Consider the following 15880-nt stretch of genomic DNA (forward strand, 5'->3'; position numbering starts at 1 on the left):
GTGCTACCAATTTAAACTATTTTCAGCCAGGCACCGGTGGCTCACGTGTGTAATCCAGCCACTTAAGAGGCTGAGATCTGAGGATTTCGGTGTGAAGCCAGCTGGGGCAACAAAGTCCCAAGACTTAACACCAACGAACCAAAAGTGAAGCCATGGTGCCAGCGGCAGAGCCCTAGCCTTAACCAAAAACGCCCGGGGACAGCACCCAGGCCCTGAGCTCACGCCCAGAGCTCCCCTCCCCACCAAGAAGTATCATTACTGCCCAGTCCGCCTAGCTGACATGCTGAGGTCGAAGTGAGCAAGCCAGAGACGGAGCATGCTCGCCACGCCCGACAGCGTGGTCTAGTTTGAATTGGCACCTGGGGGGAGGCGCAGGCTGCAGAAGAAATCGGTTTATTTTGCAAGTGTGTGTTGCCTTTCTACTGTGTGCCGGGCACTAGAGGAGAAAAAGTTCCGAACCGGCCAAGGTTCCTGCTCCCAAGAGCCGTACGCTCGTTTTCTATTTCGTCATAATCTGTCTTCTAGCCGAGGAAAACAACGTACAGATCCGCGACCGCCGAGGGGCGGAGCAGATAGTTGAGCTCCGGCTGGGCCCCGCAGGGGACCGTGAGCGATCTCCTCGGAGCCGGCGGGCAGTACTCTCTCCTGCTCCTGAGTTGGGAGCCACAGCTGCTTGCTCGGCTCCAGCCGGAACTCCGGCGGGCGGGCGGGGACCGCGTCGGCCCGGCACAGCGGATAAACGAGAGGCGGGGCGAGCCGGCGGAGCGCCTTCGCGCCACCGCGCCGCGAGCTCAGCCTGGGGGCGGGGCTTGGGGGCGGGTCCCGCCGCCGCCGTGCCAGTGCGCAGGCGTGGAGGGCGTGCCCCAGCCCAGCTGCCCCGCCCGCTGCCCCAGGACGTCTACTGCGCGCGACGTGCTTCGCCGGATAAATGCGGTGGCGCCGGGGCCGTGGAGAGCTTCGGTCCTGAGCGCCTGGGCGTTCGGGCGTCTGGTGGCGTCGGGGCCCGCGCCTGAGCCCGCCCCTGTTCTTCGCTGTGCCATGGCGGACGAGGGGAAGTCGTACAACGGTCAGTGCTGGTTCTTGGGTCGGGAGAGCGCCGGCGATCTGGGTCCGGGTGGGCGGCACCGGCCTAGGCCGCAGCACCGGGACGGGAGGCCACGAGAGGCCCGGCTTCCGTGGGCAGCGGTGACGGCGCGGGCCAGGCCGGGCTGGAGGCGAGGGAGCCTCGGGCACCCGCAGGACGCGAGGTGGGCGCCCGAGTTGTTGACTCGGAGAACCCTGGCGTTGGAGGACCTGTGGCTCGGAGCGGGTGGCTTGGGGGTGGGGTGACAAGATTCCTTTGAACTTTGAGGGTGGTGGATGCTTGTCAGTTCAGTTTGGCGGCCTGACTCTTCCTTTAATGTGAGTCAGCCCCTCGTTCGTGGGCTGCCCTGGTGCCCTATTTTTTAGTTTTCTCTTAAACCGCGTTCAGTAGGTCTTGCGGCCCCCCCACCCCCACCGCGAAGGTTTGGCTTAAGATTTGAACCCTACACACCAACTTTTATACTACGCTGGCTCGTCGTTCATCGTAGGGAATGGGAGAGTTGTGTACTAGTTGAGATTTGAATCCTGAGTTGGTTACGCCAAACTTGAGGGAGTTAAAACTTTGAGGCTCCACGTTCTACCCTCTTCGTGTGGGTTGTAACAATATCTGACTCCTAAATTTGTTTCTGACTGTGATAAGATGAGATGATTCCAATCAGATGCCTCCAGCATAGTAGCTAGAACTCTCTGTGACCATTAGCTACCCCTTCTACTCATGTATTTTTTTCCTTAGGGCCAGTATTTACAGTGTACTAGAAATTAGATTATTTTGGACGTCTGGTCGTGTGTGTCTGTAGTACTGGGATCTACCCAGACCCTAGCAAATGCTAGGCAGGTGTTCTATCACTAAGCTACAGACCTCAACCCCATAACTAAAGTCTTTTTTTTTGGGGGGGGGGTCTGCCAGTCCTGGAGCTTGAACTCAGGGCCTGGGCACTGCCCCTGAGCGCTTTTTGTTCAAGGCTAGCACTTGAGCCACAACACCACTTCTGGCTTTTTCTGTTTATGTGGTACTGAGGAATCGAACCCAGGACTTCATGCATACTAGGCAAGCACATTGCCACATTCCCAGACCTATAAGTTTTAAACTCAAGCTGGCCCTCTGCTACTTGAGTCACACCTCCCACCTTGCTTTTTTGGGTATGTTGGTTCTGAGGCTTGAACTCAGGGTCTGGTTGCTGTCCCTGAGCCTTTGTGTTCAAGGTTTGTACTCCACCACTTGAGCCACAGCTCTACTTCCGGCTTTTGTGATAAGGATCTTACAGAATTTCCTGTGAGGGCTGGCTTCAAACCCATATTTTCAGATCTTAGTACCCTGAGTAGCTAGAATTACATGTGTGAGCCATAGGAGCCTGACATTATCCTCTTCTTGAATCAAATCTTTGAGTCCAGCTTTCAGGAAGCCATGTAACTTAGCAGATGCTCTTCCCTCCCCAGCCCCCTTCTATTCCAACATACATGTATGTGTAAATATGTGCTATATACGCATACATATTTGATGTTGAGACAGGGTTTTCCTGGCAATGTAGCCCAGGCTTATCTCATACTTTCCTTGTGTTTGTGTGTGTTCCCGTACTGAACTCAAGGCCTTGATCCTGTCCCTTAGCCTTTTTTCTTAGCCATGGGGCTTAAACTCAGCCTGGGCGCTTTCCCTGAACTCTTCTTCAGCTCAAGGCAAGCACTCTACCACTTGAGCCATAGTACTTCCAGTTGTTTTTGTTTTGTTTTGTTTTGTTTTTTGTTGGTCATGGCGCTTGAACTCTGGGCTTGGGCACTGCCCCTGTGCTCTTCAGCTCAAGGTGAGCACTCTACCGCTTGAGCCACAGTGCCACTTCCGGTTTTCTAGTGGTTTATTGGAGATAAGAGTCTCATGGACTTTCCTGTCCGGGATGGCTTTGAACCATGATCCTCAGATCTCAGCCTCCTGAGTAGCTAGGATTACAGGCGTGAGCCACCAGCACCCGGCTTCACTTCCAGGTTTCTTGTGGTTAATTGGAGATGAGTCTCATGGACTTTTCTTCTGCGAGTTGGCTTTGAACTGTGGTCCTCGGATCTCAGCCTACTGAATACCTAAGTTTATAGGCGTGAACCACTGGCACCCGGCTCTTGGGGAACATTCTAAGCACACTAATATTGAGCCTGAGTCTAGTGTCTCCAGCATTAAAGAGAATTTCTGGTCAAAGAAACAGAACATTTCACAAACTTCTAAGTGGCTTAGTTTAAGAACAGCAAGATATTTATTTACTTACTTTTGTCAGTCATGGAGCTTAAACTCTGGGCCTGGGCATTGTCCCTGAGCTCTTCAGCTCAAAGCTAGTCCTCTACCACTTGTGCCACTGCACCACTTCCGGTTTTCTAGTGGTTTTTTGGAGATAAGATCTCACGGACTTTCCTGCCCAGGCTGGCTTTGAACCGCAATCCTCAGATCTCAGCCTCCTGAGTAGCTAGGATTACAGGGAGGAGCCATTGGCCCCGAGCTAAGATTATTTATTTATTTATTTACTTATTTATTTTTAGGAGGCCCTTAGATTCATACTTGGCACTGACATTTGTACAACTGAGGCAGAAATTGAAGATTCCAGATGGCTTTTAGGGTTCTGATTTGTGGCCAGTTACATTTTGGGGTTGTTCTCACTTCTACTTTATGCTTCTCTTTGTAGTTATTGTTTCCGCATAATTTTCATGCATGAAGCCCTGGGTTCGATTCCTCAGTATCACATAAGCAGAAAAAGGCAGAAGGGGTGCTGTGGCTGGTTCAAATGGTAGAATGCTAGCCTTGAGCAAATGAAGCTCAGGGACAGTACCCAGGCCCTCTGTACAAATCCCAGGATTTGGTGGCGGGGGTAAGGGGGTGGGAAGCTTGGGGCTGGGAATGTGACTCAGTGGCAGACTGCTTGCCTTACATACATGAGGCCATGGATTTGATTCCTCAGCACCATATAAGCTGAAAAAGCCAGAAGTAGTGCTGTGGCTCAAGTGGTAGAGCGCTAGCCTTGAGCTGAAGAGTTGAGGGACAGCAACTAGGCCCAGAGTTCAGGCCCCACAACTGGCAAGAAGAAAAAAAAAGCTCAACACAGTTCCTCAGTGCTGCCATCACAGAGCAGGCTCATTCCTCTGGACAGGCAAAGGAGCTTACATGGAGGTAGCTTGTAAAGATTTAGTATGGATGGCCTCCAAGAAATTCAGGGTGCTAGAAGCTTGTAATTGCCACACCAAAGCAGCATGGACAATGATTTATTGACTAATTTATGATGTCTGTTTTCTACTCCAGAGCATGATGACCGTGTTAGTTTCCCTCAGAGAAGAAAGAAGGGCCGGGGTCCTTTCCGTTGGAAGTATGGTGAAGGAGGGAACCGTCGATCTGGGAGAGGCGGTTCTGGTATTCGAACTTCCCGACTTGAGGAGGATGATGGAGACGTGGCAATGAGTGATGCCCAGGATGGTCCTCGAGTTCGATAGTAAGTGATTAATTGGTCTGCTTTGAATTTATCAATTTCTTTCCCTACATACAAGACTAAGACATGATAACCAGCTTAATAATTGTGCAGTCTCAGTTGTAGTTTCACTAACTGTTCAGGACAGTCTTTCCTAGAGTTGACAGACATTTACTTCTCTGCTTTCCCTCAGCAACCCCTATGCCACCCGACCTAACCGTCGGGGTGATACTTGGCATGATCGGGATCGAATTCATGTTACTGTACGAAGGGACAGAGCTCCTCCAGAGAGAGGAGGGGCGGGCACCAGCCAAGATGGGACTTCAAAAAACTGGTTCAAGATTACAGTGAGTATCTTGGAAAGCAAGAGCAAAAGGATTGGGGAACCTGGGCTGGCCTTAAGTGAAGGTGTTTGCCTTTTGTTTTCTTTTTCTTTTGTTAGTCCTAGGGGTTGAACTCAGGGCCTGGGCACTGTCCCTGATCCTCTTTATACTCCAGGCTAGCACACCTTCCAGCTTTTCTGAATAGTTTATTGGAGTTAAGAGTCTCAGGGGAACTTTTCTGCCTAGGTTAGCTTTGAACAGCCATCTTCAGATCTCAACCTCCTGAGTAGCTACAATTATAAGCGTGAGTCAGGACCGCCCAGCTGTAACTGGGTTGTTGTTTTTTAATCTCTAGTTAACCCCACAGAAAAGCCTGAAGTGGAAATGTGGCTCAAATGGTAGAGGAACAACTTTGAGCAAAAAAGCCAAGCATAGTGCAAGGCCCTGTGTTCAAGCACCAGTACCTGTGTACACACACAAAAAAAAAAAGAAGAAGAAGAAGAAAAAGGGCTGGGAAGGTGGCTCAGTGGTAGAGCGCTTGCCTTGCATGCATGAGGCCCTGGGTTCTATTCCTCAACACCACATAAGCAAAAAGAAAAAAGCCGGAAGTGGCGCTGTGGTTCAAGTGGTAGGGTGCTAGCCTTGAGCTGAAGAACTGAGGGACAGCGCCCAGGCCCAGAGTTCAGGCCCCACGACCGGACCCCCCCCAAAAAAAAAAAAAGAAGAAGAAGATAAGGAACACCAAAGAACCAGTTCAAGGAAGGGAATGGAGCAGACAGGAAGAGAAGTAGGATAATGTGGTCAGGAGGTAACTTCTCTGGATGACTCGATTTAATTAAGCTGAGTGTAGATCTAGGAGTTCTCTAGAGTTCTCTAAGGGACAGGCAAGGTATAGATAATACGTTAGAATTTAAAGAATTAGGCATTTCATTTTATTTTATTTTTTGTTGCTTGTCCTGGGGCTTGAACTCAGGGCCTGGGCACTCTTCCTGAGGTGGTTTTTGTTTTTGTTTTTTCTCTCAAGGCTAATGCTTTACCACTTTAGCCACATCTCTGCTTCTTATTGTAGGTAAGAGTCTCAGGGACCTTTCCCACCCAGGCTGGTTTCAAACTGTGATGCTTAGATCTCAGCCTGTTGAGTAGCTAACATTACAGGCATGAGCCACCAGCACTCAACTAGAAAATCTAATTTTTAAAGAGGGTGCAAGATTGTGTGGGCTGTGCAAGGTTATTTACATAGTGTTCCCTTCTTCTCTCTGTGTCTAGATTCCTTACGGCAGAAAGTATGACAAGGCATGGCTCCTGAGCATGATTCAGAGCAAATGCAGCGTCCCTTTTACCCCCATTGAGGTAAGGCAAGATCTGAGTGGGTTGGCTGGCTTTATACCAGGAAGGGCAGGGCAGTGGGAAGCCGCTGGGACAGACTGTGGGCTTCTCCAAGTCTAAGGCTCTTGTTTCCTCCACTTACAGTTTCATTATGAGAACACACGGGCCCAGTTCTTTGTGAAGGACGCCAGTACTGCTTCTGCTTTAAAGGCTGTCAACTATAAGATCCAGGATCGAGAGAACCGAAGGGTATGTATAAAGGGCCTGGTGTGGCTGGAGGTAGAGACAGGACAGGGGAACTCTATCTTGGTTCTAGAGCTTTGGCTTCACTGGGCTCTACTCTGCCCTTTATGTCTTCTCTCCAGATATCTATCATCATCAATTCCTCTGCTCCACCCCTTACTGTTCAGAATGAATTGAAGCCTGAGCAAGTAGAGCAACTCAAGGTAAAGCAGGTTAAAGTAACATGTGTTCCAAACCCAGTTTTTTACTTCTCCCCCTCACCAACCTCTTACACACACACACACACACACACACACACACACACACACACACACACACACACACACACACACACACACACACACACACACACACACACGTACACACGTCCAGTGACCACTGAACCCTTTGTCTTCCTCTGCAGCTGATTATGAGCAAACGATATGATGGTTCCCAGCAAGCTCTTGACCTCAAGGGTCTCCGTTCAGACCCAGGTATGGCTGGCAGCAGTGATTTTCCACTAGATGGAGAAAGGGACTCTTGGGCAGAGCAAGTTTGAGGATGGTTTGGTTTTCACACTGCCTAGACAAGCCTTCTCAGATTTTCCTTTCTTTATACTTCCTGAAGATTTGGTGGCCCAAAATATTGACGTTGTCCTGAATCGGAGAAGCTGCATGGCAGCTACCCTACGGATCATTGAAGAGAACATCCCCGAGGTGAGGCTGTGGCCCAGCATGGGGCTTAAGGAGGTGCAGTGGGACAGACAGGACGGGATGAGGGGTCAGATCTGTCCCTGACCCACTTCGCTGATGAGATTTCCTCTGAACTCTTCTCTACCCACAGCTATTGTCTTTGAACTTGAGCAACAACAGGCTATATAGACTGGATGACATGTCCAGCATTGTGCAGAAGGCACCCAACCTGAAGATCCTAAATCTCTCTGGAAATGAAGTGAGAATTGATATCCTGGCAGTGTTTTTGATGGGGTAGACAGTGGATGGGGAGGAGCTTGGCTGGCCACGTGGGAGGTGAACTGAGAGAGGAGGGTGGTTTGGCATGTGGATCCATCTACTTACAAGGTCTTCTTTCTTTTTTTTTACATTTCTTGTTTTTTTTGGGGTCCGGTCATTGGACCTGAACTCTGGGCCTGGATGCTGTCCCTCAGCTCTTCAGCTCAAGGCTAGCGCTCTACCACTTGAGCCACAGCACCACTCTTTTTGCTTATATGGTGCTAAGGAATCGAACCCAGGGCCTCAGGCATACAAGGCAAGCACTCTAACCACTGAGCCACCTTCCCAGCCCACAAGGTCTTCTTTCTTCCCCTTCCCCCTGTCCTGTGCAGTTGAAGTCTGAGCGGGAGTTGGACAAGATAAAAGGGCTGAAGCTAGAAGAGTTGTGGCTTGATGGAAATGCCCTGTGTGACACATTCCGAGACCAATCCACTTACATCAGGTCAGTTGTAGGCTCTGACTCCCCTCCTGGGGACCTTCACCCCCTGGGAGGCTGAGCTAATGCACCCTGACCAGTGCCCGTCTGCAGGAGACCATGCAACCCTGAGCTGGAACCACCTAAACTTTGGGAGGACCACGTGTTCTTTCCTTTCCTCTGTCTGTGTCTCCTAGCTTTGTCCCAAACTCTCTTTTCTTTCTTCTCACCAGAGTATTGTCTTTGGTCTATGGTCTTTCGCCTTCCTTCCTGAACACAGCCTTTTCTAGAATCTCCCTACCCTATTGTTCCAGGAAGGACACTTCCCCTTTTTCTAATCTAACCGGGGGAGTGTCATTATGCCCCGTGTGTGGGGTTGCGGTTAGCTCAGTACCTTGTGTCCTTGGGCTAAGAAAGCCCCTCTGTGACTGGGGCTTCCTGCTGAGATGGACCTTCCCTCTTTGCCCTGTACTGGCCCCTCTTGCCTTTGTAGCAAGAGGGACCCTCTTCTCAAAATGTACTTGCCCAAGGCCATGGCCTGGGCCTTCCTCCCCATGCTGAGGTTGCGGTCTCATTAAAGGCTGGTACAATGCCATCTGTCTCTGACCCAGTGCTGTGAACTGGGCCCTCCCTGGAAAAGAAACCTGGGTTCCCCATGACATGTGACCAAAGCCGGGGCCCTGCCAGCAGGCAAGAGGCTCCCCAGGCAGGTGCTGGGCGTGGAGGCCACGGGGGCATACGCTGCCAAGGAGACGAGAACTGAGCCTCTTGGGGGCTCTGCCCCTTCCTCACTCGCACACTTCACGTCACCCTGCTTGGCCCCGGAGGATGGCTGGTTAGCCAGAGACGGGTAAGATTCCTCAGGGAAGGAACAACCTAAGACAGGCACAGTCGCATAGGGGCCATCAGGAGAGAGCTCGGGGGCCAACAGAGGTGGGGCACAGACCCTCACCCCCCCAACTTTGCAGGGGCCTGAACCCTCACCCCTTCGGAGGGAGATCTCCTGCCCCCATGGCTGTTTGCTTCCCACGCCCAGCTCAGAGTGGGACCCAGGTAGCAGACAGAGACCTGGCCAACAGCAACTCGGAACTGCAGCAGGGGTTCTTTCTGTCATTATCTACCTTGGGCCACGGGGCAAGTGGAAGCCGAAGGAAAAGGCTGTGTCCAGGGCATATTTCTTGTCGTTTCCCCCTCCTTTTTTTCTAAATTCTTCTTTGCCTATGGCTCTTCACTTTTTGCTTTGCTTTGTCCTTTCTTCCTTTTCAACTTTGCTCTCCACTCTGTCCCTGGCCTCTCTGCCTTTCTCTTCTCTGCCCTTTCCTCTCGTCCTTTGCCTTTTTTCCTCCTGAGCCCCGTCTTGCTCATCTCCCTGCCCCATCATCCTGTGCCATCCTTGTGGTGTGTTCTGGTCTTGGCCAAGGCCAGACCTCGCAGAACTGATGGATACCTGGTGAGGCAGCGGAGCCCCTGGGCTCCCACCCCATTCCCTCCTCCCGGGGCTGCTCAGGTGAGTAGGTGGAAGGTAAGGGGGGCCAAGAGGGGAAGGAGATCCTGGGCTTAAAGCCTAGGCCGGGAGTGCTGCTCTTTTGTGGCATTTGGGGTCAGGCAGAGAGAGAAGAGACAAACCGCCTTCAAGGCAGTCCAGACAGGGTGCCCCGAGTGAGGTGGGGAATGGGGACACTTTGGGGAGGAGCGGGGTGATGAGCAGGATGGAATGGGCTGTCCCTCGGGTGTTGGTATATTTGCTCCTAGAGCAGCCCAGGAGGCATGGTGGCTCTGAAGCATCACTCACTCCTGTCCCGTTCTTGACAGCGCCATTCGCGAACGATTTCCCAAGCTATTACGCCTGGTAAGTAAGTCCAGATATTTTTTCCCTCTTTTTTGTCGGTTGTGGGGCCTGAACTCTGGGCCTGGGCGCCGTACCTCAGCTCTTCAACTCAAGGCTAGTGCCCTACCACTTGAGCCACAGCACCACTTTCAGCTTTTTTCTGTTTACATGGTCTGAGGTATCGAACCCAGGGCCTCATGCATGTGAGGCAAGCACTCTACCACTGAGCCAACTTCCTAGCCCCTTTTCTTTTTAAGAACTTGTTTCATTCTGTTGTATTAAGTATCTATAGCATCTTCTACTTCCCAGTATTACATGTTTTTAAATGATGACCTTTGACTTGGAAACCTGTATCTCTTTGAGAATCCAATAAAGATAATAATCATCTTCCAGGAAAAATGCCTGTAGGCAAAAATTGGCATTATCAGACTGCTGGACACTTTGCGTAACCTCTTTAACAGTTGACTTCTGACCCTTTGCTCTTCCCTACAACATAATTTTCACTTGGCAGGATGGCCATGAGTTACCCCCACCAATTGCCTTTGATGTTGAAGCCCCCACGATGTTACCGCCCTGCAAGGTGAGAAGTGGGGGAGGACTTGCAGCTTTTTGTGGGAGGAGTACTGTTCCTGTGTTCCTGATGGATGACTATTTGGCTCGAGGGAAGCTTTGTGTGTGTGTGTTTACAGAATTATTATTCCTGCGACTATCCTGGGGCTTGAACTCAAGGCCTGGGTTCGGTCCCTGAGCTTCTGCTCCAGGTTACCACAGCTCCACTATTGGCTTTTTTTTTAAGTAGTTGATTAGAGTTAAGAGTCGTACAAACCTTCCTGCCCAGGCTATCTTCAAACTGCAATCCTCAAATCAGCCTCCTGAGTTGCTGGGATTGTTGGCATGAGCCGCAGACACTGGGAGCGGATTTTTTTTGTTGTTAGTATTAAGGAGTTGTACAGAGGGGTTACAATTCCATAAGTAAGGTAATGAGTACAATTCTTCTTGGGTAATCTCACCCCCAGGGAAGCTATTTTGGAACAGAAAACCTGAAGAGTCTGGTCCTGCACTTCCTGCAGCAGTAAGTATCCCAGGGCCCCTGAGCAGAGCTCACTCTGGGGAGCTTGCTGTGTGCCTTCACGGATTCAGACCACAGGGCTCAGGCATTTGTTTTTTTGCATCCCACAGGTACTATGCAATTTATGACTCTGGAGACCGGCAGGGGCTCTTGGATGCCTACCATGATGGGGCCTGCTGCTCACTGAGCATTCCTTTCATCCCCCAGAATCCTGCCCGGTGAGTGTCACATCCCAGAGCCTGCCCAGGACCCCAGGCTGCCTAGCACATACAGGCTACCTAGTACCCTGTTCTGACTACCACCTGCTTTTCCTCTTATCCTTCCAGAAGCAACTTGGCAGAGTACTTCAAGGACAGCAGAAATGTGAAGAAGCTAAAAGACCCCAGTAAGTGGGATGGGAGCAAAATAATATGGCAAAGGATGGGGAGGCCTCAGAGCACAGGGGTGCCAGGCTCCCCAGCCTCACTTTCTTCTCTCTCGCCCACAGCCCTGCGGTTCCGTCTACTGAAGCACACACGTCTCAACGTTGTTGCCTTCCTTAATGAGTTGCCCAAAACTCAGCATGACATCAATTCCTTTGTGGTAGACATAAGTGCCCAGACAGTAAGCACCTATTTCTGAGCCAACAGATGCTTGGAATCAAGGGTGGGGGTGGGAGACAGCATTTATTGAGGGGGTTGCTTAGACTCTGGCTGGGAAGCCTATAATGTACCTGGTACTTCTCTTTCAGAGTACATTGCTGTGTTTTTCTGTCAATGGGGTCTTCAAAGAAGGTGAGAATCTTTTGAATCTTGAGTTTACTGTGTAGTCCCTCCCCCAATAAAGATCTTTTTGGGGATTCTTAGCATCCCAGCCATTTCCTCATCCCTTTTGTGCTTTGCCCCAACTCATCTTAAATTGACCCGTGATCCACCTGTCCTATCTGCTAAGAAACAAAGGCCTGGAAATGACACACAGACAGACTTTGGAGTGGAGCGATTTCTTTTTGTGCTTTATTTCTGTGGGTCTGTGAGCAAGTTGTATCACTCATATTGGTAGTTTTTTGTTTTGTTTTGTTTGTGCCAGTCCTGGGGCTTGAACTCAGGGCCTCAGTGCTATAGAGGGAGCTTTTCTGCTCAAGGCTAGCGCTCCACCACTTGAGCTACAGCTCCAAACTGGCTTTCTGGTGATTAATTGGAGATAAGAGTTCTATTGGGAGGCAGCTGGGGGTGGGCTGGGAAGGTAGCTCAGTGTTAGTGTGCTTGCCTTGCATGCATGAGGCCCTGGGTTCCATTCTTCAGCACCACATAAGCAGAAAAAGCCGGAAGTGGCGCTGTGGCTCAAGTGGTAGAGCGCTAGCCTTGAGCTGAAGAGCTAAGGGACAGCACCCAGGCCCAGAGTTCAGGCCCCACAACCGGCAAAAACAAAAACAAAAACAAAAAACAACCTGTTTGTAAAATGTAAAGCCTTAGTAACTATAAGAGGTCCTTGCTGCTCTTCTCATTGCAGTGGATGGGAAATCTAGGGATTCTCTGCGAGCTTTTACCAGGACCTTCATCGCTGTTCCTGCCAGCAATTCAGGGTAAGTGTTGTGCATTGGCCACGGCCAGCAGTGTAGTGATTGGAAGATAGAGTCCATTCTTGGGGAGTTTCCAGAATTGCAGAAAGGCAACAAATCACAGCAAAGGCTTACAGTAGCGGTTAAAAGCTTGACGCTGTATTGGATTTTTGGGCATCCTGTTTGCACTTGTGTATTCTTCCAGCACTTTTAGCTTTAGGCCAGTTTCATTATCTGTATTTTTTTTCTGCTTGGTGTTTTTTTCCTGAGCTAGACTGACCTTTCACCTTAACAGCCAGGAGTCCTCCCTTACCATCAGGTGCCAGTATGTATGCCACCATTCATTCTTAGTTTCTCATCTGAAGATGTGTGTAACAATATCTACATCCTAAGTTTCTTGTGAAAATTAGAAAATGAAAAAGATAATAACTAAAATAGCATGGTGGTATACATCATAAAATTTCAGTACTTGGGAACTGAGGCAGGAAGACTGAATTTGAGGCCAACCTGGGCAATACAGTAAGTTATAGTAAGTACCAGGCTAGCCATTTCACACACACACACACACACACACACACACACTCTCTCTCTCTCTCTCTCTCTCTCTCTCTCTCTCTCTCTCTCTCTCTCTCTCTGTAATAATTGTCAATGGGTTGAGGAAGATTATCTAAGTCTTGATGTTTGAATTAGTCCTTCTAAATAGAGTACAGGGAGGAGAGTTACCCATAAAAAGGAACAGCTAAAAGTTGAGAAGGGGCATGTGGTTATATTAAGAAAAGTGTGTATGTCAAGTGTCTTAAAAACTTGGAAGAATGGATGGGTGCTAGTGCCTCATGCCTGTAATCATATCTACTCAGGAGGATGAGTTCTGAGGATCGTGGTTCAAAACCAACCCAGGCAGGAAAGTTGCTAAGACTCTTGTCTCCAGTTAACTACCAAAGAGAAAAGCTGGAAGTGGCACTGTGGCTTTAGTGGTAGAGTACTAGCCTTGAGCAGAGATATTGAGGTACACACACACACACACACAAACGCCTGCACACACATGCAGGGAAGGGATGAGAGGTTGTTTGTCCAACTGTTTAAGGCGCTCTTTGTCCTCAAGGCTATGTATTGTAAACGACGAGCTGTTTGTGCGGAATGCCAGCCCTGAAGAGATCCAAAGAGCCTTCGCCATGCCTGCACCCACACCTTCCTCCAGCCCAGTGCCCACCCTGTCCCCGGAACAGCAGGAAATGCTGCAAGCATTCTCTACACAGTCTGGCATGAACCTGGAGTGGTCCCAGAAGTGAGTGCTAAGGGCAAACTGAGAGGGCTGGGAATGTGGCTTAGTGATAGAGGCTTGCCTAGCATGCATGAAGCTCTGGGTTCGATTCTTGACTACCACATACAGTATGTGGTAGTGAAAGTGGCACTGTGGCTCAAGTGGTAGAGTACTAGCCTTGAGCAAAAGAAGCTCAGGGACAGCGCTGGTGGCTCACATCTGTAATCCTAGCTACTCAGGAGGCTGAGATCTGAGGATCACAGTTCAAAGCCAGCTCCCGTAGGAAAATCTGAGACTCTTTATCTCTAATAAACCACTAGAAAACCAGAAGTGGCACTGTGGCTCAAGTGGTAGATCGCTTGTCTTGAGCTGAAGAGCTGAGGGACAGCACCCAAGCCCAGAGTTCAAACCCCACAACTGACCAAAAAAAAAAAAAAAGCAGCTCAGGGACAGTGCCTTGGTCCTGAGTTCAAGCCCCAGGACTGGCAGAAAAAAAAGGGGGGAATAGTAAACAGATAAGGGCTAAGCGGGGGAGGAGAACTTTTTTTTTTAATGTGTTTTTATTATCCCCTTGAAATACATAGGTACATTCCTAAGGAGAGATTAAATGGAAGGAAATTAAGTCATTGTTTTGAAAAGAAATAATGGTTTGAGGGCTGGGAATGTGGCTTGGTGGTAGAGTGTTTGCCTAGCATGGGTTCGATTCCTCAGTACCACTTCCAGTAAAAGCCCCAGGACTGGCAGAGAGAGAGAGAGAGAAATAATGGTTTGGAATAAGTTCTGCTTTTTTTTTTGCGGATAAGGCTCAAAGAGGACCTCAATATAACAAATTTTTCTAAAACCAAAATGAAGTCCCTTTTGGAAAGTTTTTCCAGATAGATTCCTGCTATGTACTCAGGGTAGTCTTGAACTCTTGGGGTCAAGTGACCAGAGGTGGGGACCACAAGTGCATGCCACTATGCCTGCCTCTAGTCTTTTTCTTTGTACTGCTGAGACCTAGTTTCTAAACCATGTTAACTCTTTATCAATGAAAACCGCTTGAAAATCAATATTTCTTTTTTTTTTTTTTTTGGGTCCGGTCGTGGGGCCTGAACTCTGGGCCTGGGCGCTGTCCCTCAGCTCTTCAGCTCAAGGCTAGTGCTCTACCACTTGAGCCACAGCGCCACTTCTGGCTTTTTTTCTTTTTGCTTATGTGGTGCTGAGGAATTGAACCCAGGGCTTCAGGCATGCAAGGCAAGCGCTCTACCACTGAGCCACCTTCCCAGCCCCTCAATATTTCTTAGTATTTGATGCCTACCAATAGGTAGATATTTTGATTTTTACTATTTTTTTGGGCGGGAGGAGGGGACAGTCCTGGGGTTGAACTCAGGGCCTGGGCTCTGTCCCTGAGCTGCTGCTTTTGCTCAGAGCTGGTCCTCTACCACTTGAGCCACAGCTCCACCTCCAGCTTTTTTGTTAATTTACTGAAGTCTCATGGACTTTCCTGCCTGGGCTGGCTTTGAACCTCAATCCTCACATCTCAGCCTTGTAACTAAGATTATAGGTGTGTGCCACTGGCACCCAGCTATTTTACTGTTGTTTTCTTCCTGTAAATAACAACACTACTGTGTGTGTGTGCACGTGTGTGTGTGCACGTGTAGTAGAATGCAGGCTAGATTCTGAAGGGACATATTTAGTGGAGAGTAAGGGTTCTCTGCTGTGCTATATTCTCCTCTTTCCCCCCCATCCCCCTTCCAGGTGCCTTCAGGACAACAACTGGGACTATACTAGATCTGCCCAGGCCTTCACTCATCTCAAGGTAGGGCTGCGAATACCAGACAGGAGTCTGGCCCTTCTGGAGGGTCTGGTGCAGAGAGCTATCATGAGCTTTCAGGAAAGGGCACACCTGACTCCAGTGACCTTTCCTTTTCCTCCAGGCCAAGGGTAAGATCCCAGAAGTGGCATTCATGAAGTGATCCACATCAGTCCCACAAGAAGCCCCTGTGTAAATAGCCCGTGGATATGATCATATGGTTGCCATCTGTTGTCTCCTGTCTGGCCCGAGGCCACCTGTGACTGTGACCGAGGGTGGAGCTCCGCAGAGCACCTCTCCTCACCTGCCTTCTGGAAGACTGCGTGGAGACTTCCGGAAGATTGAGCCTCATGGTGCCAGGAAGCCAAAGCTTACTTTGTAGAACTGACACTAAACTACCCGAAGGACTTAGGTGCTTTGTGTACTTAGCCCCAGGATTCCCCTTCCTTTTTAAGATAAAGAGTGATATTGTATTTTGTCTCCTGACACTGTCTGTCTCAGTTCCTGGGACTGGCGGGGCGGGAGGCGGGAGGCGGGGCGGCGGGCGGGCCCTCACACGGGGCTGGGGGGGGAGGTGGGC

General features: G+C 49.9%; 1 protein-coding gene across 1 annotated transcript; it reads left to right on the forward strand.

Moving 5' to 3' along the window:
- Positions 1-906: 906 nt before the first annotated feature.
- On the forward strand, positions 907-15786 carry LOC138833786 (nuclear RNA export factor 1). The gene is made up of 21 exons (XM_070032093.1): positions 907-1066; positions 4355-4541; positions 4711-4864; positions 6107-6190; positions 6311-6415; positions 6532-6612; positions 6813-6882; positions 7016-7104; positions 7232-7339; positions 7731-7840; positions 9626-9662; positions 10153-10221; positions 10658-10713; positions 10821-10928; positions 11037-11095; positions 11198-11313; positions 11441-11483; positions 12199-12271; positions 13350-13532; positions 15246-15306; positions 15425-15786. The coding sequence occupies exons 1-21, from the start codon at positions 1039-1041 to the stop codon at positions 15461-15463; spliced, it is 1860 nt and encodes a 619-aa protein (XP_069888194.1). The 5' UTR covers positions 907-1038; the 3' UTR covers positions 15464-15786.
- The last annotated feature ends 94 nt before the right edge of the window (positions 15787-15880 follow it).

This window comes from Dipodomys merriami, unplaced genomic scaffold (assembly GCF_024711535.1).
Source record: "Dipodomys merriami isolate MVZ:Mamm:240054 unplaced genomic scaffold, mDipMer1.0.p SCAF_21, whole genome shotgun sequence".
Taxonomy (NCBI): domain Eukaryota; kingdom Metazoa; phylum Chordata; class Mammalia; order Rodentia; family Heteromyidae; genus Dipodomys; species Dipodomys merriami.